This window comes from Colobus angolensis, unplaced genomic scaffold, assembly GCF_000951035.1.
Source record: "Colobus angolensis palliatus isolate OR3802 unplaced genomic scaffold, Cang.pa_1.0 Scaffold515, whole genome shotgun sequence".
NCBI classification, from domain to species: domain Eukaryota; kingdom Metazoa; phylum Chordata; class Mammalia; order Primates; family Cercopithecidae; genus Colobus; species Colobus angolensis.
Genome location: NW_012118655.1, coordinates 808287 through 832948, shown reverse-complemented (window position 1 = coordinate 832948; position 24662 = coordinate 808287). Strand labels below are relative to the sequence as shown.

Genomic DNA, 24662 nt, shown 5'->3' with positions numbered 1-24662 from the left:
CCTCCCCTTTCCTTCTTCCCTCCTTTCCTTCCTTCTTTCCATTTCTCCCTCCCTCCTTCCTTCACACCCTTCCACCCTTCCTTCTTTCTTTCCCTTTCTCCCTCCCTTCTTCCTTCATTTCCTTACTACCCTCCTTCTTTCCCTTACTCCCTCTAGTCTTCCCTTCTTTCTTTCCTTCCTTTTCCTCCCTCCCTCCCTTTCTTTCTTCTCTCCTTCTGTTTCTTTCCTTTCTCCCTCCATTGCTCCTATCCTTTTTCCCTTCCCTGCTCCTATTTTTCCCTCCTTCCCTCCCTCCCTCTCTCCTTCCCTCCCTCCCTCTCTTCCTTCTTTCCTCCCTTCCTTCCTTCCTTCCTTCCTTTTCTCTCTCCCTCCCTTCCTCTCTTCCTCCGTCTGTCTCTTCCTTCCTCTCTCTTCCCCTTCCTTCTTATCTTGTTTCCTCCCTCCCTCATTTTTCTCCTCCCTCCATCCCTCCCTTCCTTCTTTACCCCCTGCCTTCCTTCATCTCTCCCTCCCTCCTTTCCTCCTTCCTTTTTACTCTCCTTGCCTCCTGTGTGGGGTAACTCATCCTCACCACACTTCAGATAAGGAGGTCTACCCCTTTGCTCCCTCACACCACTTAAGCCAGAGGGCAGGACTGTGAGAAAATGACAACAACACAGCAGCCAACCCTTGAATCTGCATCCCCGGGAGCCGGCAGCCCTCAGCGTGTCGAGAGGAATTAAAATATGATTGAGCTGTAGCTGTGATATCGATCTGTGCTAATGTTGTCTGAGGAGACAGAGGCCCAGAGGGGTGAGGAAAGGGGCGAACTTGCTCCCTGATTCTTGGTCAGACAAGAAAGACAACACTCTGGATAGAACAGACTATTGCTGTGTGGAAGAGAAGCCGCAGGTGGAGGCAGGGCTCAGAGCTAGGTGCCGGCTAATGTGCGCTAAGGAAACAGCACCAGAGAAGCTAAGCACCCTTCTCAAGATCGCTAAGACAGCGGCGGAGGCAGAATCCCAATCTAGCCACGGTCATTTTCCAAAGTCCCGGCTCCTAGTTTTGGAATTGGGCATGAGTAAAGGTCCGTTCTTGGATGTGGCTGTGACCTTGGCCTCGACTGTGACCCTTGAGCCACCTGGTCAATGCCCATGCTCACCAGTGGGGCATTGCTGTGCAGGAGCCGTACAGTCACACACGGGCCCAGGAGCCTGGCTCGGAAAAGGCTATTTTCTGTTGCTTCCCTTGTCTGCCCCGCTCCCTGGCCAGTACCTCAGCAGAAGGGGCTCTCACTTTCAATGCCTCCAAGAAGCACAAACCCAGCTTTCCTACCCTTGTCTGCCCTACCCCGAGGCACCCCAAGCCCTGCACACAGTTTACTGTTAACTGCCAGCACCTGACAGAGCCCATGGAGCAAGGACACAAGAAATGGTCACCTGGTGCCCCAAACAGCTTAATGAGCCATGCCCAGTGCCTCACGGATACTCCGGGGCTCCGGTGGGCATGGGGGAGAAAAGCAACCTGCAATTCAAAGGGGCTGGAAGCAGGGCTAAGTGGGGCATGCAGATAAACACTCATCCCTTTGCCCAGGGGAATCCCCGACTGAGCTAGGTGCGTAATAAAAAATGCCAATTTCATTTATCTTCCTGTCTGTGTCCTGCCTAGAGGGAGCATGAGCAGATTAAAAAGCATGCCACATTTATGGGCTGCTTTAATCTTAGCGCTTGTGGTTCAGAGTTATAACCTCCTCTCTCTGGAGGAGGAGTCTTTAACCAACTTAAGTTCTTGGTTGTGTCCCTCCTTTATGGCAGTGACCTATTCGTGCTGGCATGGGCCTTGGTCTGGGGGTGCAGGGGTCACACTCGAGGCCAAGGCCATGGCTACACCTAAGAATGGGCCGGCCACGTGCTTCTTCACTCCCTGGCCGCTGACTCTGCCTCTGACCCTGCTCAGCACTCAGAAAAGGTGCTACTGGGCAGGAGGTGACCCAAGTTATCTACCCTGCAGTAGTACTTCCTCAAATGAATTATCCTGAATGCCAGTTCCATTGGCCATTAATAGTTATTCCTAGCAAAAGTGGTTTTTGGCTAATAGTACAATAAAAACCAGCAGGGCTTGCACTGCTCATACAAGCCTCTTGGAGTCTTTAAAATGCAAATGTACACTCTGAATCGCCAAGGAGGGGATATAGTGAGTGGCATTTTCCAAGTGTATTTGGAAACCCATTTTCACAGAGGCTAGTGCTCCTTAGAACACGTTCTGTGAAGTGTCAGCAGCATGGAATGGTGGAGCAGGGATGGATTACACAGGACATGTGGTCTTGATCACCTGTCTTCCCAGGGGAGGTGTTCTGTTTAGACCACTCAGTATATTATTAAAATAATTCCAAGTGTACGCTATGGGGGCACAAATGTTCGAGCTGTGGGTGTCATGATCAGGAGCCCAAACTGCAGCTGAGCCAGCACTTGGACTCCCGAGTTCCCCTCTATCACCCTAGATGTTCACATAGCTGCTCTGCAACCCAGCAGTCACTGCCATCTCCACAGCCAGCCTCTGTGGGGACTCATGCTCCAAGGTCATCTGGACCTCTGGGTACACGAGTCCCTTCTCCCCTGTGTTCAGAGCAGAAACAAAGGCTATCTCAATGTATAAAAAGGATCTTGTCCAAGAATGGCAAATGCGTTGCAAAGGTACCTGACTTCCTCATCTCATGCCCCAAATAGATATTACTAATTGATAATAGCTCTCTTTCCATGAATCTGAAAGTGCCGAGGTCAGTTTTGGACAATTACCTATTGTACAAAAAGCATTCATTAGAGACAGGAGATATTGTCTTGGTTTTGTGATTGGGACAATGATCAAAATGGACAAGAGAGACAGACAGATAGAGAGAGGAAGGACAGGTGGGAAAGGAGCAGAGGCCAGGCAAGTATGAGAAAGCCACACATAGAGCCTGATGCTCTGCAGTCCTCGGTCCATAAAGTCCTGAGAGAAATGATGTGCCCTAGAGTTTGGAACTCGGTCTCTTAGGGCTTAGAAGACATTATTAGACCTCAACTGTTGTGGGAAATACAGAGACCGAGGAACACTTGGAGGAAACCATCCCATGGCCAGGAAGTGCTGTCACCACAAGTGTGGTGACAAGTGTAGACAGACACTAAAGAGACAGAGTGTCCAGGCCAGCTATCTCCCAGGTGCCATCTGTCTAACCTTGTGAAAGACATCTCTCTTATCAGGCCCCAGCTTCTTTCTTTATGAATGGAGAAGGTTGGACTTCAGTAGTGTTTTCCAGGCCAAATTATACTGCACACAGTGATCACATACATTTTTGTCCAGCCAAAGTCAATTCTTCCATTGAGGAGCACGATTGTCCTCCAGCGCCAACCTCCCCCTCTTCCATGAGAATAAAGTTTTATCTGGGCTTATGGGGCCCAGCTAGACAGTGTGTGTCCCAGCCTCCCTTGGCCTTGGTGTGGTCACATAATTAAGCTTAGACTAATGGGATGTGATGATGCATGCCTCTTCCAATTCATGCCTTCTATATGGATATATGAGTGTCCCTTGGCCTCTTTCTCTCCTCTGGCTGGGAGATGAGGGATTAGAGCAGCTGTCTTGGGCTCATGGGTGGAAGCCCCATGTGGAGGATGCCAGAGCCACCTACTAGTCCTGGCATCACCTGCTTACCTGAGACAGAAATGTACTTTGTCTTAAGACCCTATATTTTGGAGTGTCTTTGTTATAGCAATTTAGCTTGCATGTAACAAATAAAACCCCTTTCAGGGCAAAACTTCCCCCCTGGAGTCCACTGGGTAGTTCATTCTACCTCCTTTGGGGCTAATCTCCCAGTTTGAATAGACACTCAGAGCTGTCTGAGATCAGCAAGGTCTTTGGTGGATTCCCGGAAAGGAAGACAGTGGGAGTCAGAACTTCTGGATGAACAGAAGGAGCTGAGGCTGTCCATGGTGCATGTCACCATGGGGGCAAGGGTGATAAATCCTCATTTCATCTTTGTTGGCCTTTCATGTGATTCTGGCCCCTATTGAAAGGAATGGGAATGCTGGGGCAGAGGCCAGGGGAGAGCTGGACAGGCCAGCAGCCAGCCTTACCTGCTCGGCCCCAGTCACGGTGTAGGCATGCAGACTCACCAGCCCATTTTCTATCGCCTGTGCTGTATCTGTTGACTTCAAAGCAGAAAAGCAGACCAAACATTAGACATCTACAGGTTCTTCAAAGAAATAGAAAAACACAGTCCAAACAGCTGCTGAGCCATCTGGGTCCCACTGACTCACTTGGGACTGATAGATGGCCTGGAACTCTTTTCTAGAGTGGCAGAGTTGGAAGGCCATTGGGTATCTGAGGCCCCAGGGATTTCATGCCTCAGGGAACCACCCCCATGAGTGATGGAAGGAAGTCCATGGAGTCCTGAGGGCCTGGGTTACTCTCTCCACCAACCACATGTCATCAGTGAGACACAGCACAAATATGTCTGCTGGGACATTTGCAGGACGCAGGAATCACTTGACCCCCACATTGGGAGTAACTGGGGTTTAAAGTGCATCTTGGGCTTCTGGTGGCATTTTGGATTAGCAATGTGTGACTCAAAGCCCATATGTTTCAAGATGAAGGAAGCATCCCCGCGGATAGAAACCAGATGTCTCAGAACAGACTCAAATAATTTGGAGGGTCACCCAAGCTTTTCAAAATGAGTCATGCTGCCTTTGGGTGCTGCCATTAGAGCCAGTGAGCATCAGAGGGCCCCGGGGGACTCTGCGTAAACTTAAGGCAAAAGACAAAGGAGTGGTCCACAGTAGCAGGAGCTGCAGCTGCCTTCTCCAGTGCATGGTAAAACCCACTGGTTGCCTGGGAGCTGTAGCAGTAGGTCCAGGCTCTGGGACAGCAGCACTGGAAGCCTTTTCCAGCCACTTATGAGCTGTGTGATGGTGAGCACCTTAGGTAGCCTCTCTGAGCCTACTTTCTCTTCTGTGAAGTGAATTCTGCAATTTCTGTCTTAGAGGCAGGCTACTGCACGGTTCAATGAGGTGACCTGGGTAAAGCACACTATCAGTGTTCGTTAATGGTGGCAGCTTGCCATACCCTTCTTAGCTGAATGGGCCCCTGGCTGAGCATTCCTGGCTGAGAAAAGGCTTGAACTGATGCAAAAGGGCTCCCCGTTGACTTACTCCATTTGGAGTGGCACAGGTAATCAGGGAGCCTGCCTTGGTCGCTGCCTTCACCGCCTTCACCAGGTCCATAGGGGAGGAGTGCAGAGGGATGTTGGTGACCACGCCTCCTGTGAGGTCCACCAGGGCATCCACCAGGAAGCCATAGTGCAGATTGGAATAGGATCCGAGCAGCCTGGGAGGGGAACGGGGGATGAATCATCGTGGTGCCTTTAGTGAGATGCTCCGGGAGGGAAACTTGTGCACTGACCTTCTGCCTATTTCCCAGGTGAGGGGCTGCCTGGTCCTCTCCTGACCATGGCCACCTACCTGCCATTTGCCTGGATGGAGATTCTAGCACTGTCTGCTGCTCCAGGGGCTCCTACTATCCTCTGTACCTTCCTGCCCGGGTCCCCCAGGCCTGCACAGTCCCATAAGTGGCAGCACTGACAACAGGCTGGGTGTGCCTGTGCTAGAGCCACAGGCCAGGGGTTGAACCCTACCTTTGCTACAAATTTGGCTGCTTGACCTTGGACACATTAAGGAGCCTCATGGGGCTATGTTCCACATAGTGCCTGGCACGTGGTCATCCCTTAATGAGTACTGGATATTACTACGTTGAGTATCTCCTGCTTCCCATTCAGTTTAACAGCAGTGTGAAGTACTGACTGTGGGCCAGGGACCATGAGAGGCATGTGTTTAAAAACCCCCGTCTTGCCCTCTAAGAGCTCACAGCTATATCCTGATGCTGGCAGTGGTCATTGGGAGCCACTGTTCTCACACTGCAAACCCTGATCCAGAATTCCCATCCCCAGAATTACCCACTCACCCCCAGATTATGAGGGAGATCACTGGTTTAACTAAAGATAACATAGGTAAGGATGAGTCTTATGTAACATACCCCAAAAGTTTAAAACCCTCACCCCCTTCTCCAAAGCATCTCTTCCTGCCACGCCACCTCCACCCCCACCCATGGCGTTTCTGTTTCTGGAAGATGGGCAGAGCCAGACCCAAGAGGCCTAATGTTCCCCAGGAGAGAGGGTGGCCTGATCAGTCACAATGGAACCTCTCACGCAGCGGCCGGACAGTCAGATGTGTTTTTGAGAACTTCAGCTTCCATCCATGGGGTGAATTGGAAGGGTTCCATGGAATTTTGAAATTTAGGCAGGGCAAGCTCACAAAGGATGTGGAACTGAGGCCAGATCAGGCAGGAGACCCTGGCATCAAAGACGCCCAGCAGGAGCCACACTCACTGCTGCCTCTGTCACTCTCGCGAGGGACCTACGTGTTCCTGTCCCCGGTGGGCAGGCAGAGGCAGAGCCCTTTGCAGGGCAGTAGGCAGTGGAGGAAGTCCTTGCTGCAGCTTTTGTTCGGGTAATGCAAAATGAGACATGGATCAGGGCCTGGGTCATCCTGCTGCCCCCTCCAATTGGGTCTTCCACCCTGGACAAGACCCTTCCCCTCCCTGTCCTTGGCCTTTCATCTGGAAGCCGCAGGGTGACTGGATCAGCCCTCAACACTCCTTTCTCACTGTTTCCACCTCTGACATTCTCTCCTCCTGGGGATCACACAGAATTCCAGTAGATTCACTTCAGCAAATATGTATGTATCAAGCAGTCACTATCAGCAGGACACTGCCCCAGGCACGAATGCATAGAAGGAATGGCTGAAAAAGCCTTTTATTAAAGAAAGCTGAGGATTCTCGGAATGAAGGGGCGTCTCTACAGGAGCCCCTATGTGACAGATTAATCTTGTTTTAAAACTGGTTCTAAACCTTATCCTCCTGCTCTCCCTCTCTCTGACCCAGGGTCTAGCTTCTTCTCTCTGGAGCATTTGCTCAGTCAACTGTAGAGTTTTCTTTGGTGGTGAGCGTGCCTGGTTGGGGCTGAGCTCTGGAATCCCTCGCTGTCCCACGTGGGTTCTGGCTCCTGTTCCAATGACCAGGGCATGGCTGAGGGTGCTGGAAATTCACAAGGACTGGGGTTTGGGAATCCATTCCCCACCAGTACGACCTTCTGCTCTTTGCAACAGCCCTTTCCTGGTGATATGCTCACGGCAACTTTCCTGGCTTCAAACAGGGCTGTGCTAAAGAACAGCACTCCAGAAAAGCGGTGGTGGGGCCCGGCCCCTCCCTCACTTCACTGTCTCACTGCCTCTGGGCCCCATCTGAGGTCCTGCACCCACAGCATCCGGCAGTCACCTCGGAGTCACCCAAGACAACCAAAGGCACCCCCTGCCACTCACAGCCAGAGCCCGTGGTGTCTTCTGAAGCTTTCTCTTACTACACATCCACAATGCCCATGAAACCTGTCCCAGCAGCAGCTGGGTGTTTTGACAAGGAACTATCTTTCTGCTTTCTAAACATGAGCTCATGGATCCTGCTGATGTTCAGGAACATGGCAACTATTCTTAGCCCCCTTTGCTGACAGGAAGTAGAAAGGAGAGAGAGAGAGAACTGTGTTCACCGCAGCTGCCACTATTCCTCATCACCTGAACCAGGAATTCTGAGACAGCCTTGTCCCCATCCCTCTGCTTCAGCCTCATTTGGGGGAAATGTCTTTCTGTCTGGCAATCATGAAAGAGGAAAGAATTCAGATAGAGTTGGAGCAGATGCTGAAATGCTGTAGAGATTCTATAAAGGATGGTAAGCAGCCTACCAGCTTTCGTCCCTCAGTCTCCTCTCTTATTTCACGACCTCTGGGGAAAACAAAATCGTAACTATGGTTTTCATTTGACTTGACCAATTAATTTCCAGACTCCCCAGCTGCAAGGAGAATAGAAAGTCTGGAGTCCATGTGTTCACTGGGCTGTTGCCTGCACCCTTGGAGGGAAGAGGTCCATCTCCATCTGGACAGATGGGCTCTCTACATTTGGGCTGTGGTCCTCATGTGCCAGACACTAAGTTCCACAAGCAGCAAAAAGACAAATCATTTTCCTGTAGGACTGACAATGTCAGGGATGGTGGGAAGGCATGGGAAGTAGTGACTAGGGAAAATCGTGCTCACTCCATCCTCATCTGAGTGTGATCTTGGGCCAGTCATTTCACCTCACTGAGCCTGTTTCCTCATCTTTCAAAGAAGGTGGGGTTTGATGCTGACAGACGTCCTTTCTGGCTCTGAAACACTATAAGTCTATGTGATTCACCCCTGCATTTTAGAGCTTCCTTTTTTGGATAGTGAGGGGTGGGGGAGATTTTAAACAGCTTTAATAGTTTGAGACATTTTATCCTCGGCTAGATTTCTTTAAGCAGTGGAATGCAGATGCCACGTCCACGTTCCTATTTGTTTTCAAGCTGAATGATTGCTTTAGGTCATCTGTTAACAAAATGGGGTCAAAGTCATCATTTCTTTCTGCAAGCTTTCTAATTCTCACAGGGAACCACTGGTCTCCCTGTTTTTACATAAGGATAAAACGAGGCCCTGAAGAGATGAGGGCTGAATCCGTATTGAAAAGATAATGGCAGTGTTTTTGTAAGTAGCTTAGAAGTGAATTAACCTCCCAAACATGTGGATTGGTTCAACAACCTTGGCTGTTATCTGGGCTTCATTCTCAAATGCTAATGAGCAGCTCTTTCTGACACTGGAAATGAACAAAAACTATGGTTTTTCATAAGTTTGCCTCAAAAAGAAAGAATGCATGAAAAGACACCTCACTGTTTGGACTGTGACTTCCAGAAGAACAGGGACTGGGGTAGACTGTGGTGCTATCACCACCTCTAGGGCTCAGGACTGCACTCAGCAAGGGTGCATAATGGATGGGGCAGATAATGATGCCCCCTGGCCAGGTGAGTAAAGAACCGGCAGGCCCAGCTTAACTACGTGAACCTGCCATCCCATCACAATTTGGAGACTCAGCTTCTCCATGTGTGGGCCGAGAGGCTGGTTAGGATGATCTCCAGAATTTTCTGGATCTATGATGCTGTCCACTCATTTTCTCCTCAAGGGTGTGGTCCTCTCTGCTTTCATCTGCTAGCAGTGATACCCAGCTCTAACACTTCCCTTGCCTCTTCATGGTGCCTGCCTCACACACAGCCTCTTCTGAGGGCAAGTGTCCCCTCCCCAGCTCGTGCCCCTTTGTAGCCACTTGACCCAGGTCATGGCTGATTGGGCCGATGGGGTCCTGACCCAGGCTTGACCAATAAGACTCCAACTCTCTGGATTGGAATCAGGTACTGGGCGGGGAATCGGGTGGAAAGTGGCAGAAGGTAAAGACAGAGGCATGAGGCTAGGTGGCCTGATGAGGAGTTCAGAGGAAGCTGGGGTCCTCAGAAAGTTGGAGCAAGGAGGCAGCAGAGGAAGATGCACAGCAAAGACAGGCACCTGGGTGGGAGGAGGAGGAGCAGGCCAGCTGCAGAGAGGAGCAGAGCAGAAGCCACAGCAGCTGCAGCCAAACCAATGCCAGAGCCTTTCTCCAGGCCCTGGGGACTGGCCCCATGAGAGTTCCGGCCCTTGGGACTCTGCATACCTTCCTATCCTATTTCCAGGTGTGCCGCCTTCCCCCTTCATAATATCATCACTGTGAGGTCTTGCTCTTTTTTTAAAAAATTTATTTGTTTCATTTCATTTCATGAATTTTCTCTTTTTTCTTTTCTTCCTTCTTCCTTCCTTCTATCCACATTCTTTTTCTCCTCCACCCCAAGACAAGAATTTCAGGATGTGGAATGTGCACCTTTTGTTCGTATGTGTTCTTGTGAAATGAGAATTGCAGGGCACAGAGTTTCCATTTCCATAAATAACAGTGCATGGGATTGCTCAGTGCCTCTTACCTCATTTGCAAAAGCCAGAAAGCTGGAGAGTGCCAAGTGTTTGCCAGGATGTGGGGATCCAGGAACCCCCAAATAGCACAGGAGGGAGTGTGCATACAGGCAGCCTCTGAAGGACAACCTGACAATACTTATCTTGGCTCCATGCACGTCTCACACCCACTAAGGACACCTCTAGGGGGCCTCAAGGACCCTGCCTCTAAGAACCGTCCCGGTCACCGTGCACAGATGGGATCTGTGGCTTCTGACTGCTGCATGGCTCTCTATGAAGTGTGTCCACCCATTGTACCCACTGACCTCAGTGATGGACACTCCATACCATCCTTGTGGCAGTCAAGAACATCCTCAGATGTGTCCCCTTAAGGGCCCCCAGGAGTGTTCCTATTGGGTGTGAGAAGTGCGTGTAGAGAAGCGAAGTATTGTCGGGTGGCTGGTGCACTTCAGAGGCTGCCTGGGTGCACACTCCCTCCCGTGCTGCCGGAGGGTCCTGGATCCCCACATGCTGGCGAGCACTTGGCATTCTCCAGCTGTTGCAGTCTCATAGGAGGAGACAGATGTGTCATTACTCTTCGTGTTTACATTGTGTTGATGACGGAAAGTTTGAGCGTATCTTCATCACCTGTGTGGGTGTTTAGGACAGTGCCCTCTTCCTCACACACACACGTGCACCTCCCCCATCCACAGTCCTGCACACATCCACTTGAGTCAGTCTGAGAGCGTCTGTCCTAGTGCCAAGCACAGTGCCTGGCATATGGTTAAACGCTCAATAAACATCTGTTGAATAAAAGCAACCCAAAGAATCTAAGCACAACATGTGAATTGGGATGTTTATAAGTTCTTAAGCTTGTTAGCACTGAAAGGCAGTCCCTAAGTCATGGTATTTTGACCATATGAGAATGAGCATGTCCTGCCCCACACCCACACATAAATGCCACCTCATAGCAGCCACACTGGGTGCCCAACTGCCTGGACCACCCCGAGGATGCCTTTATTTGAATCACTCCCATTGTTAGAGATACCTCCTCCCACCTATCCCCTCTCCCCTTGCTGAAATCCTGCCCATCCTTTGAGGTCTCACTCAAATGCCACCACTTCCACACAGCCTCAGCCTGACTTTCTGTGAGTCAGAGAGTAAGAGTTGTTTACTTTCTCCTCTGCCCTCTCGTCAGACTTTGACCGTGATATTATTAAATATATTTCTTTGGGCCCTGATACCAGCCTTGCAATAATATCATTGTCAATACATATCTCTGTCCAGCCCCTGCCCTGCCCACTCTTCACTATGCGCCTGTGGGATCCTCCTGATGGCCCCAACACTGACCTTTGCACATGGTGACTGTTTATGGAGATGCCCAGCCAGGTGGCAAAGGCTGCAATGCTCCAACGGGGACTGTTTGCATTCAAGGTAGGCAGGACCAGCACTGAAACTCTGGGCTGATGGGCAGCAGGGTTGTACTTACTTGGCATAGGCTTTCTCCAGCAGGCAGGGCCAGAACTCTTGGTTTTTGTGGCGAGGACGCACAAAGAGGCACTTATCTTCCTGGACAGGTAGGCGGTCATCAATCACCACTTCCACCCACTGGCCACATTGCCAGAACTGGAAGAGAGCCAAGCACATGCTTTCTGACAGAGTTGAGGCAGGAGGGAGCTCCTGGGTCCCCCAACTTAAGCCAAAAGTTGCAACATGACCTCTACAATGTAATAACGAACTCTATCCAGAACAAAATCCCAGCCCAGGTTGCCGGGCAGGAGACAGGCATGTCATCTCCACCGGCAGATGGAGAAAATGAGTCACAGACCAACTTAGTCCAGGAAGACATAGGCAGGGAGGAAGCAGACTTGGGTTCTAGCTTCACTTTGCTCCTAAGCATTGCCTCTCTTTGGCAAGTCCTTTGTGAGCTTTAGTGACACAAATGAGACTCTCCAGGTACTTCTTGTGCACAAAATGCCAATAGGGAAGCAATGCTACCAACAGAGGAGAATGGTGGGGGCAGGGCTAGCATGACAGAGGTAGAGCCTGCAGGAGCTGAGGGCTTGAAGGAAGAGGCAGGATTTAAGCACGTGGCAGGGATACAGGGAAGGTATTCCAGACAGGAGGCACACTGTGGGCAAAGGCCTGGAGACAGATGACATGGATGGCTCAGGAGGACTGAGCAGAGACAGCCTGCCTCTGGCCCCTTTCTTCTCCTGTCAAGCTGCCCTGCCATTATAGCAGCAGAAAGGATACTGGCTGGTGTTGCTACTGCTAAGAGTGCAAATGAACCAGATGTTCCTCTCCAAAACAGACTGTTTGAATCTTTAGCATTCAACTCTAAATGGTTCACCCAGGGACATGGCCAAATGAGGAAAATTCATAACAAAACCAGCTTTTTGGATTCTCTTTGCTGGCCTCCCTGTGTAGGAGAAGCAGCAGGGCTTCCGGCTTCAGCCCTGAGTTTTGGCGAAGGCCAATTTCCACTGGGTGGACTCCATGGAAAGCTGGGTGGATGGGATTGCTCATCCACATGGCCTTTTCCATATCTGGATGTCCCAGATGTCAGGCTGTTGCATCCAGCCGCGGATGCAATTTCAGAGCAGAGATAGAGATTGAGACAGATATGTCAGTGGAGACATGTTTTAATAGTTGCTAATGAGCCAGTGCACTGTGGCGGGTTCTGCACAGCTGTGGACTTGCGTTCCTATTGCAGTGAGCAGCAAGATGTGTCAGCAGTGAGGATGAGAGGCAACAGGGATGGTTTTAGGAGGGTGATTACAAAATGCATCCAAAGCACTGAGGGAAGCTAATCCCAGTCCCTAGAAGGGAGTACCAAAAGGACAATCTGGATTTTGTGCTTAACTGGGTGGCAGCATATAGTAGATAGCAGTTAGCTGGTGGAAATGCACTTGAATGCTGGTCTTGCCTCTTATTACTTTAGCAACAGATGTTGGACAAGATAATTCTCTGGGACTCAGTTTTCTCATCTGTCAAATGGCAGTAAGAGTAAGAACTGCCTCATAGTTTGTGATTAGGATCAGATGAGATCATAAAAGGTGAGATTATGAAAACAAGATTGTAGTTATGAGAGTAGAGACTCCTTTTCAGTGGCCATTTGGTTCAGCACCTAGGACAATGCCTGGCACACAGTAAGACATTAGGAATGAGTAAGTCCTGGCTAAAATGAGCTTCTCTGGTTAGTTCTTTTTTTTTTTTTTTTTGAGACAGAGTCTCGCTGTCATCCAGCCTGGAGTGCAGTGGTACAATCTCAGCTCACTGCAAACTCCACCTCCCAGGTTCACGCCATTATCCTGCCTCAGCCTCCTGAGTAGCTGGGACTATAGGTACCCGCCACCACGCCCGGCTAAATTTTTGTATTTTTAGTAGAGACAGGATTTCACTGTGTTAGCCGGGATGGTGTCGATCTCCTGACCTTGTGATCCGCCCACCTCGGCCTCCCAAAGTGCTGGGATTACAGGCACTAGTGCCCGGCCTAGTTCATCTTAAAAACAACTCTTAGCCCTATCTTCCCACACCAGTGATGCTGACCAAACTTGCTTTCCCTATACAAAGGGGACATCAGATAAGTTTGCCACTCTCAGAGAGGATGCAAAGGGCCTGACTGGTGGTAAAGAATGAGGCCACCACCTGCATTTCCTGGTTCATGTCTCCGGGTGGGGAGGGCTGGCATTTGGATCATGTCTGTACCTTCCAAGAACCATGCTGGAGGTCATTTTGCCAACACCCAGTGGTCTGACAGGGAAACCAGAGTGTTTTAGGCAAAGCATCTGAGGTGACCTGGGCACTGGATAACTTTTGGAAAGCAGTACCCAAGCTCGCAGCAATGAGAAGAGATCTACAGAGGTCAGGGGACTGCAGCCGCTTCTGGGGAACTGTGTGACTTTCTTCACCACCCAAAAGGGCAGCGTATGTCTTGCCTGGGCCTTGAGTTGTCCTAACCACCTAAGTAGCTCCAGCAATGCTGGCACCTGGGGACAAGTCCAGACACAGCTCAATCCTGGATCCTCTAGCTCACTCACTGGTGTGGTCCTTGGACCAGCAGCAGTATCATCACTTGCCTGACAGAAGACCTAATATGCAAATAGCTGAATGTAAGAAGGCAAGAGCAGGATAAAGGAGGGGCCCAGAAATAATAAAGGAAACTTAGTTGACTGGAAGGATACAGGTCTTCAGACTGAAAAATATCACTGAATTCCCAGACAAGATGAATTTTTAGCAGGTGTATATATAGATATATTCCAGAGAAATTTCTGAACTCCAAGGAGAGAGAGCACTTTTTTTTTTTTTTTTTTTGAGATGGAGTCTTGGTCTGTTGCCAGGTTGGAGTGCATTAGTGCAGTGGCACGATCTCAGCTCACTGCAACCTCTGACTTACTGGTTCAAGGATTCTCCTGCCTCGGCCTCCCGAGTAGCTGGGATTACAGGCATGTACCACCATGCCCAGTTAATTTTTATATTTTTAGGAGAGATGGGGTTTCACCATGTTGGCCAGGAATGGCCTCAATCTCCTGACCTCGTGATCTACCCACCTCAACCTCCCAAAGTGCTGGGATTACAGGTGTGAGCCACCACGCCTGGTCAGCACTTCTTACAGACTCTCAGTTGGAAAGAACACATTGAATACAAAGTCAAAGTCCAGAGAATAGATTAACATGAGATTTTTCTTCTGCAGCATTGGAAACTGCAAGACAACGAAACAATGTTTACAGACTTTTCAGGAAAAGAAATATGAACCAAGAATCATAAACCTAACTGAAATATCATTTTTAAATGAGAGAAAAGGAAAAACTCTCACATATTCTGAGGAAATTACTCAAGGAAATTCTATCTAATAAAGGTTTAATTAGAACAAAAATCTTAAGGAGAAATGAAGGGTGGGAGAAACAGTGGTAAGGCAATGAGTTTCAAATATGCTTTTTATAAGAAACACACCTATAACCAAGTGAGCATGAAATTAACAATAAAGAGATGAACAAAAATATAACAGGGAAATGTACATAACAGGAAGCTAAAGTGGCAACAGGAATATTAGGTAAAGAGGAATCCAAGGCCAGAGCATTAAATGCAACAAATAGGGATATTGTACAAATTTTGTTGTAAGAAGAAGATAGCAAGGTCATAAACCTTTGGGCACCAAAGAACATAGCAGGAAAAGTGTAAAGCCAGAGCACCTGAAAACATAAGAAGAATTCTCCTAACAATGACTATGGGAGTAACTTCTCCTCTTTGTTATGATCTAACAAATCAAGCAGACAAAAAATAAGTAAAGATAAAAGACATAATGACAGATAACACAATTGGAAATCATAGAGCTTGATTCAGTATGTAAAACTCACAACCATTGGATAACATAGATTGTTCTTGTGTGTCCATGAGCCATTTATAAAAACTGCTGTGGGTTGGCTAGAAATAAAACTACTTTATTAATCTCCCCAAATGCAGACAGTTATGAATTATATTCTCCAATTATAATAAAACAGAAACTCAGTAACTAAAAGATTACCGCTTGCAAAACTTAATCACTTGAAAATCAAATAAACTTTAAAGAAACAGCCCCTATATGAAAAAAGATACAAAAACTAAAATTGTATTATCTTAAAAATTAATAAAAGTAAGACTTTTTATATCAAAACCTATGGATACACATCTCAGAGGAAAGTAAAAAGACTAAGAATATTAAGTGTGCAGTTTCAGAAAATCACAAAAAAGAATACAATCAGAGAAAGTATAAAGGAATTAATAAAGATAGGATTGAAATAGTTAGTTATATAGAAAACAAAACCTCAAAAGAAAAAGAATAGAAAGATTAATGAAAATCAAAAGTTGATTTGTTTAAAAAAAAAACCAACACCACCACCCACACAGCAGATTGATTGGATAAACAGAATTAAGAAAAAAAGGAAAAGTAAAAATACAGCACAGATTGAGAAAGTAGATTTAGTCACAGATTACAAGAGGTTAAATGAATTGTCAGAGATTCATATAAGCAACTCAGTGGTAATATATTTGAAAATACCAAAGAAACAGTTGATTTTTCTAGTCGAGTATAAATTTCAAGAATTACCTTCAGTAGAAATAAGAGACCTGAACAGATCAATAGCTATTGAATACATTGGAAGAATTAAAGAAATCACATTTAAAAGGGAGGTAGGCCCAGGTAATTTCACTATTGTCTATTTTACTTTCAAAGAACAGTTAATCAATGATTAACTTTCATTATTCTGCTTATTTCAAATCAAGGTATGTAAAGCTCAATCAGCTTGTTTTAAAAAGCTAGCATAACTTAAACATGACAAAAATAACATCAACTAGAAACCAATTTTATGCATGATATAGGTACAAAAATTCCTATATAATTTTTAGCAACTTGAATGTACTGAAAGAAGAGTGAATCAAGAGAGCACATTACTGAAATCAAGAGAAGGCAGGACTTGGCTCTTGTCACTCATTCAAAAGTGTGAGGTTCAGCTAATGTGATGAGGCAAGAAAGCAAAATAAGTTCTACAAATATTAAAAGGAGAGACAAAATTCTCTATTTGCAGATAATATTATTAGATAACTAAGCCATTCCAGATTCTGTTAAAGAAAGAATTAAGAACTAATAAAAGAATTTCGTAAGGTGGCTAGATGCAGTTTAATATACGATAAGTAGTAGCTTTTCTCTTTTTTAGCAGCACCAAGTTCAAAATGAGGGAAAAAGACCTCAATTACATGAGCCACAAAATTACAAAATGTTTGAGAATGAATTTATCAAGAAAGATACAGCACCAATATGAATATTACACTTTATTGAAGGGCATAAAACTAGTTCTGAATAAATAGAAAGGTATCCTGTGTTTCTGGAAAGGAAAACTTAAAATAAAAAAAAATGTATTTTTTCTAAATTAATACATAAATGCTGCAGCATTCTGTATCACAGTGGCTTTAAAAAAAATAGACAAAATAATTTTAAAATTCTCATGGAAGAATAAATGTGAAAGAATTACCAAGCTATTTTTGAGAAAATGGTAATGAATAATGAAGGAGAAGTTATCCTACCAGATGTTACCACTTCCTATAAAGCTACTGTAATCAAAATAGCACGATATGGCACAGGAATAAACAGAGACAAAAATTCGATGTTAGTTACAGGGTTCTTGATCAGTCGCTCTTTTGCTAATCATTTCTGTCATTTCTTTTTATTTACACAAAAATATTTCAACTCTCATCTTCCCTGTGTGTTGTCAGACTATAAGCTTGAATCCTTTTTTTGGAGATAGGGAGGGTAACTAACACAACTGTCACTTTCATCTCAGGCTTCCAGGCCATGAGAAAACTTAAGACTTTCACCTTCCCTATACTCACAGAGAACCCCGTAGTATAAAGAGCGTTGCAAGGGCACACGTACCCGGAAACGGAAAATCCCGGCATACTGGTCTGAAAAGCTTTGGACCCTCAGGATCTTCTGCATGTACTGTGGGTTCTGAGTCAAGGAGCCCAGTGCTGCCAGGAACCAGCAGTCAGCTGTGAGGGGAGATAAGCCAGGAAAAACTGACTGGACACACTTGGAAACCCCGTCCCATAATTTAAAAGGTCCTTACCACTAGAGGCCACACACTTCCTTCTAAATGATGCATTTTTTTTTCCTCTGAGGAGAACGAGGGGAGGGAGTCACAGGGACTGGCTCCAAGCCAGATAAAGAAGGGGCAGTGGTGGTGGTGGTGTTCATGGAGTCTCGCTCTGTTGCCCAGGCTGGAGTGCAGGGGTGCGCTCTCGGCTCACTGCAACCTCCGCCTCCTGGGTTCAAGCGATTCTCCTGCCACAGCCTCCACAACTGGGACTACAGGCACGCACCACCAAACCTGGCTAATTTTTTGTATTTTTTTTAGTAGAGACAGGGTTTCACTGTGTTGGCCAGGCTGGTCTCAAACTCCTGACCTTCAGTGATCCGCCCACCTCAGCCTCTCAAAGTGCTGGGATTACAGGTGTGAGCCAGCACATTCAGCCTCTGATTCTCTTTTTGCCAGAGGTGCTCAGTTACAGCAAATGTTGGCAACGATGCTCTGTACAATTGAGGAAAACTGATTCATGTTTTTCTTCGCTATTAGGTCAGCCGCTCCCTGTGCAGAAGTAGGGGGGTGTTCTCTCCTTTTCCTCCTTGAGGGATGCATGGCCTTGAGTTTCTCCTTGGATGTCCTTGTAAACCCTTTTGAGTCCTCTCCTCCCCTCCCTGAGGCCTTTCTCCTTCACCCCTAACATGATCAATTTGTCTTTGAATGCCATTTCATGCCAGGAACTGGGTTCAGTACAGAAGCCACGAAGACGGCCTCAGAGAGGTCCTTTCTCCAGTTAGGTGAAACCCTAATAGGGGAAGCATTGGCTGGTGGCCAGGCAGGTTCTATTGCTTGGTCCAAGGCACAGTGATTTCACCAGGCGAAGTTCAGTTACAGAACCTATCATCTGCAAGCTGACGTTTTGAAAGCTTAGAATGTGTTCTCAGAAAGGTTGTCGTCTTTGCTGTCTCCAACTCCTATCCACTTTCCAGCCAGCTCTGTCCTTTCACTCCAAGGCTTCTCTTTCTGAGGGTTCTCTTGGCCACACCTGGAACAGCCCAGGCACCTCCTCTTAGGCAGCCCCTCCTGTTTCCCTGTCCATGCCCTCCAGCTCTCAGTAGCTCCTTTGCTCTGGGGCTGTCTGGTGGGGTGGGAAGCAGTCAGAGAGTGCTGGATTCTTAACCCTGTTACTAACTGAGTGTGTGACATTAAGCAAATTATTTTACCTCTTGGACTCTCCACTGTCACATATATAAAATGAGGTTGTTGCACACACAAGGTGTCTTGCACGGGCATTGCAGAAACTCAGTGTATGTTTGCTTTCATTTTTCCTGTCTCCTTTTCCCCTGCTCATTGCAGCCTGCAGGACTGGGTGTGAGCAGTTTGTCCACATCTGCACCAAGGGAACTGGCCTTTCTCCCTCAGAAGTGGGGCAGGACTCTGTGGGTAGGCACTACCCTCCACCACTTCCTATCCAAGGCAGGGAGAGAAGATGTTGCCCTCTTACCTGCGCCTCCTTGTTGGATGTCAAATCTGCTTATACCATCCAGGATGAAGTGAGGAGGACCCCCTTTAAGAAAATCCTTTAGGAAAGAGGGAGAAAAGCTATGAGCATCATTTATTGCTTGTATCGCAAAGTGACATCATTCACTTTGTCTTTCGAGGGTTGAGGTAAATTCTTAAAAAGGTGCTTAAAATCCGAGTTAGGAAAGTTTGCTGGGTTCTTCAGCCTTTATTGCTACCAGAAAGGCAGCAGGTATCATAGGGTATAAATGTAACTGAAAAGACAGGCCATAAATGCATTAGCATACTACACGAAGAGAGAACATAAATAAGGACTTGGAATCCTTGGATCAAATAGCCATTCCATCTCAACAAGCCAGTGTTTTAATAAGAGGTTGTAAATAAACCATAAAAAATGAATAGAATACATTTATGAGAGGAGATGTTTATAAACGTAATAAAGTACTATAGCTTTCATAATAAAGCTTTTGTTGTAAAATGGTATCTTTCAGAAATGAGCATGGGTATTCTGGACTCCAGGTTGAAGTCTAGCCATATGCTGTAAGGGATACACGGTGCACACAACTCAGCTCTTTGCCCACTCCCTGGGTAACTCACAGACTGGGTCTGGAAGGCCCTAGTCCCCTTGTGTGAGGAGCTGGTACTCAGTGCCCGGTCCTTCCCTAACTTCTAACACACATAGTGCCTGCCAGCCAAAGAAAGTGGTTATGGATGATTGCCCCAGTGCTACTACATCTGGGAAGAATGTGAGGAACTGTCAGCAGGCACCAAAATTGTGAGAGTTCCCAAAGGGGATCCCCAGGCACTTTGGGAGAACACTGGGCCACAGGTCTGGCTCCTGCCCCAGCACCAGCCAGCCCTCTAGACTTGGCCAGGATGACCTCAGCCTCCTCTCTGTGCAGCTCTTTCTGGATTTGCATAATTTAGTAATTGGTCCTTGTATCATTTCTTTTCCCATTGACCAATAAGTCCGCAGAGAGCAGGCCTGCAAGCTGGAATTGGATTCATTTGCTCAGTAGACATTCATGTACAGAGTCACATGCCTTGTATAACCTGCCAACTCTTCATAAACTGCCCAGGTTTCTGGAAGAGACACACACTAAGGGGAAAACGAAGGTGTGCCTGCCTGCAAACACAGGGTCCTGACTGAGGGCATCATTTTACAAAACTCCTCCTGCTGCTTTCTCTACATGTGACTCCGTCATATGCTGGGAGGGGAACTCTCAGGCCCAGGCCCTCCCGGGTGAGGGGGACCCTGGGGTCGCACAAGGTCTGACCCTCTGCCAGAGCCATGGTGGATAGAACTTTGGCATCTCCCTCAACGCAAGAAAGAGGGAAGGACATCCGGAGGGCCTTCAGGTGCATGCAGGGTTCCAAGTGGAGCCAGTTTTAAAATGGTGTAGGGCATTTCAGTAACCTTTACTTGTCTCCTCTCTCTACTGGAAGAGGAGACTTAAGGTCTCAAAGGAGGCCTGCTGTCAAAGATCCTCTACTCATGGGAAGTAAAGAAGGGATGGAGGCTGTGGCATTTTCAGACCCAGAACAAAGATGGCTTTGCTCGATTTTCTTGACTTTGGCCACAGCTCTTTTTCACTGTGGTCCTGCTAGTTCCCCTCCAGGGATCCCTAGAGCAAGGGTAGGGGTGATTGGAGAACCCATTCAGACAGACCTGGTGTGGAATCCTACTCTAACATTTCTTCCTGGGTGACCTTGAGACCTTGAACAATTCCCTTTACTTTGCTGTGCCTGTTTCCTCATGTGTAAAATGGGAACAATAATACAAAATGTAAGGACAGTTGAGAGAATCTAATGACGATGCAATCAAGGCAACGGCTGTCATTCATCAAACCCTTGCTGAGGGAGCCTTGCTCCAGGATTCTCTCTGGTAGGCTCCCAACAGCCTTGCAAAGCTGCACCAGTCCTTACATTTACAAATGAGGAAGGATGTGAAATACTCAGCACAGTGTCTGACATAGTACATGTTATTGATCCCCCTCTTTTGAAATATTTGCAAAATTAAAAAGACTATACTCAGACAAACCCATAGCCTCAGATGCATTCATTATTAAACAAGATAGAATAAAAACATGAATTTAGCAGTAGATCTTAGGAAGAGAAAGACAAAAAGAGCCTCACAAAAATAGGAGGAAGAACTGAAAAGAACGATTAGTGAATTATAAGCCAGAAAAACAGCAAGATTAATAAATAAATTGTTCTATTATTTGCCATTGAAAGTAATGGCTAATAATGGTTTCTGCCATTACTTTCAATGGCAAAAACCATAACTACTTTTGCACCAACCTAATATCTGGGGGAGGATTACATAGACTCAACCTTTGGCAAATATGGTAGAGAAACCCAAATAAAAGTAGAATTAAAAATTGGGCTTTAGAAATATAAAATAATGATGTAGAATTCTATGCCAATCAATTAAAAAAATCCGATGATTTTTTGACAAAAATTAACTTGGCTAAAATTGACTCATGTTAGTAAACAAGCTGAAAAGACTAACAGCCTTTGGATAGTATTTTAAAGTTACCAAAGAGTATTGCCTGAATGCCCTGTAAAGGCTTACAGGTACATGCAATTTTCCTCTGAGTTCCCTCAAACTTTCAGAGAATAGAAAATTCCAGTGTCATTTACAGTTTCAGTGTAAAAATAAAAATTATAAAAGAATCCTGCCACCATTTAAGAAGCCAGTATAGCCTTGATGCCCAACCTGAGAGAAAACATACATACATACCAGACTGATTTTGGATAATTTGTTATCATCGTGTAGGATTTGCTGTAGAAATGCAGAATGCAAGGACGGTTTCACATCAGGACATCTACTAATATGAAGTAGCACTTACATGGGCCGAAGGGAGAAAAATTTGTATCCTTTCAATAAATGCTATGAAGGCATTTGATAAACACACAACTTTTTATGATTCACTAGAATAATAAAAGTTAAAAACAAAAATTTTAGCTAATTAGGAACAAAAAGATATTTTAATGTGTTGAAAATTAAATGGTGATGATTTCAAACCATGAATCAACAGTCAACTTCAAGTTTATGGGAAAACATATGAATCATTTGCATCAAAGGTGGGCACAAAAGCAGCTTCTATGTCTCCTGTCCTCTAAGCTGCTTGTTCCTCCTGGACCCTGGACTTTAGAGCTATGACAAATAATCCAAAAAGAGAGACGGTAGGAAGGGATAGAAATGATACCCAGGAGCATTTTAGTCTGCCAGGCTGACTTCCTGAGACAAGGCCCATTAAGAAAACAGGTAAAGATGGCTGGGAAACTGGGACTGTGCTGACTCTGGGAAGGCCACCTGTTACCAGATGGGCCAGGCACATCAGGGCAGTGAAGCCAGTGTGATGAGAACCTAGATTAGATTCACCCTGAACTGGCAGCAATGGGCAGCCTCCAGCCGACTGTGAATCACCTAGCAGCTTCATAGACAGGGAGACTGCTGTGCCCCACCTCCCACTACTGTGATTTCATAGGTCATGCAGAGATAGCGTTCAGGATTTGCACAGCTTCTCAGGGGATTCTGAGACCCAGCCAGGGCCAGGGAGCAGGTTCAGAGAAGTTGAGCGATTTGTCCCAGGTCACACAAGAAACAGGCTCTGAATCAGGTGTCTGCCTCCATAGTGTCTTGTTCTTCATTCTGACCACACCAGCAGTCAGCATCTTCTCAACCTTTATGTTTTTGGATCCTGTAAGGTGGACTTGGCCTTTGAGGGCTCTGAAACATTATTAGTACAGAAGGAAGCTGGGATGGTTAATTTTATATACCATCCTAATTGGATCACAGAGCGCCCAGATACTTGGCTAAACATTACTTCTGGGCGTGTGCATGCGGGTGCTTTCACATGACATTAACATTTGAATTGGTGGATTTAGTAAAGCAGATTCCCTTCCTAGGGTGGGTGGGCACCATCCAGTCTATTCAGGGCCTAAATAGAACAAAAGATAAAGAAAGGGACAATTTGCCCTTTCTCTGCCTGACTCCTTGAGCTGAGACATTGGTCTTTTCCTGTCCTTGGATGGGGAATTACATCATCCATTCTCTAGTTCTCTGGCCTCCCACTCAGATTTAACTACATCACTGGCTTTCCTGGGTCTCACTGGCTTTCCTGGGTCTCCAGATTGCAGGTGGCATATCGTGGGACTTCTCAGCCTCTATAAGCATGTGAGCCAATTCCTCCTAGTAAATCTCTCATTATAAATATATTAACAGGATATCTATTAGGATATATGTCAATATGTTAATGGGATATATATATAAATATATATTGATATATTTACTAGCAATAAATATGTCAATGGGATATATATTGATTCTTTTTCTCTGGAGACCCCTGAGTAATGCAGAAGCCAGCAGCAATAGTCAAACTAAGTAATCTTAGGAACTTAATTCTGGATTGTGGAGACCTTTCTCCAGGCAATGCTTAGGGGTAATCTCTGTTATATTAGGTATGTCAGAGCTCTTGTAATGCAAGGGCTCCTGGCATCTTAGAAAATACCCTCTCTGATGTGGTCCCAAGCCAGCTGCTCTCGCCTAATCATCTCCAGAGGTAGACGGAGAAATATGCCAAGAAATAATGTGACAGCACCCGGCATATTTCTGCATTCTCTCTAAAGACTTCCACATCCTCACATGGCATGCTGCTCTTGGATAAGAGAGCTCTGTGTTTAGCCTTTTGGTATTTGGCTCTTTCACATGGTGGCCAGAGTTCAGTCTGGGACAAGTGGCAGCGTCACTCCCTTTCCTATTTTTGCTAGAGGACTTTGATTTATTGGCATCCAAGTTCTCTGGCTGAATGACACTTGGCTGTTGGCAGGGTCACTTTCTGCCATTTTTTGTTACCTATTGCCTTATGGAATGTTTTCATAACTTAACCGGCACTTACAACTCTGCTTTTTAACCTCTTCCTTTCCTGAAGAACACATTTTGGTCCCAAGGTGAATCGTTTCTAGTGAATGATCCTTTCAGAAACTGCTCTGGCTGCATGGAAGGAGAGGTGTCACCTGGGTAGGCAGTGCCTCACTCTAGGATGGCCACAGGCAGGAAGCCACAATGGGGCTGTGTTGAGCTTCGAACACCTGTTAAGCAATGTTTTTGGGGCACATAGCCCATTTTTCAGTTGAGAAGTAAAGTGTGTTTTACTATAAAATGGGTACAAAGATGAAATTTTAGTTTATCTGACAACATTGGTGATTGTTGTGAAGATCTACTGTTTACCATTGTGTACTGTCCAATATGGTAGCCACAAGCCATATGTGGATACTTACGTTTAAATTAATTTAAATTTAATAAAATTTAAACCTTTAATCACTCAGTTGCATCAGTCACATTTCAAGTGCTCAATAGCCACATGTGACTAGTGGCTACTGTATTGAACAGTGCAGGAAGAACATTCCCATTATCACAGAATGTTCTATTGGATGGTGCTGATCTATTTAATGAGGATGATAATATTATCTACCTCACAGGACTGTGAGGCCAATTAAATGAAATATTGCATGTAAAGTGCTTAGCATAATACTTTACACATGTACATGCTTGATAAATTATCCATGAAATAAAAATTCTGCTAAAAGGGATCCACTTTAAGTACCAAATTTAGTTCAGGGAAATATCACATAGATACCTCATGTGTAAGTGTAATTTCTTAGCACTGTCCCTTGCTGAGACTGGGGCTGTAGGAAGCATT

The 24662-nt window shown here is 46.2% G+C and overlaps 1 protein-coding gene across 2 annotated transcripts in view; it reads right to left on the bottom strand.

Moving 5' to 3' along the window:
- The window catches only part of CAPN13 (calpain 13), an 84759-nt gene that overhangs the window by 36448 nt on the left and 23649 nt on the right, over positions 1-24662 (bottom strand). For both annotated transcript variants that reach the window (XM_011960560.1, XM_011960561.1), the window contains 5 exons: positions 18938-19013; positions 17286-17401; positions 11364-11500; positions 5163-5337; positions 4089-4163 (listed from right to left, as the gene is read on the bottom strand). In XM_011960560.1, the coding sequence (XP_011815950.1) occupies positions 4089-4163; positions 5163-5337; positions 11364-11500; positions 17286-17401; positions 18938-19013 (579 nt within the window). The remainder of the gene's footprint in view (positions 1-4088; positions 4164-5162; positions 5338-11363; positions 11501-17285; positions 17402-18937; positions 19014-24662) is intronic.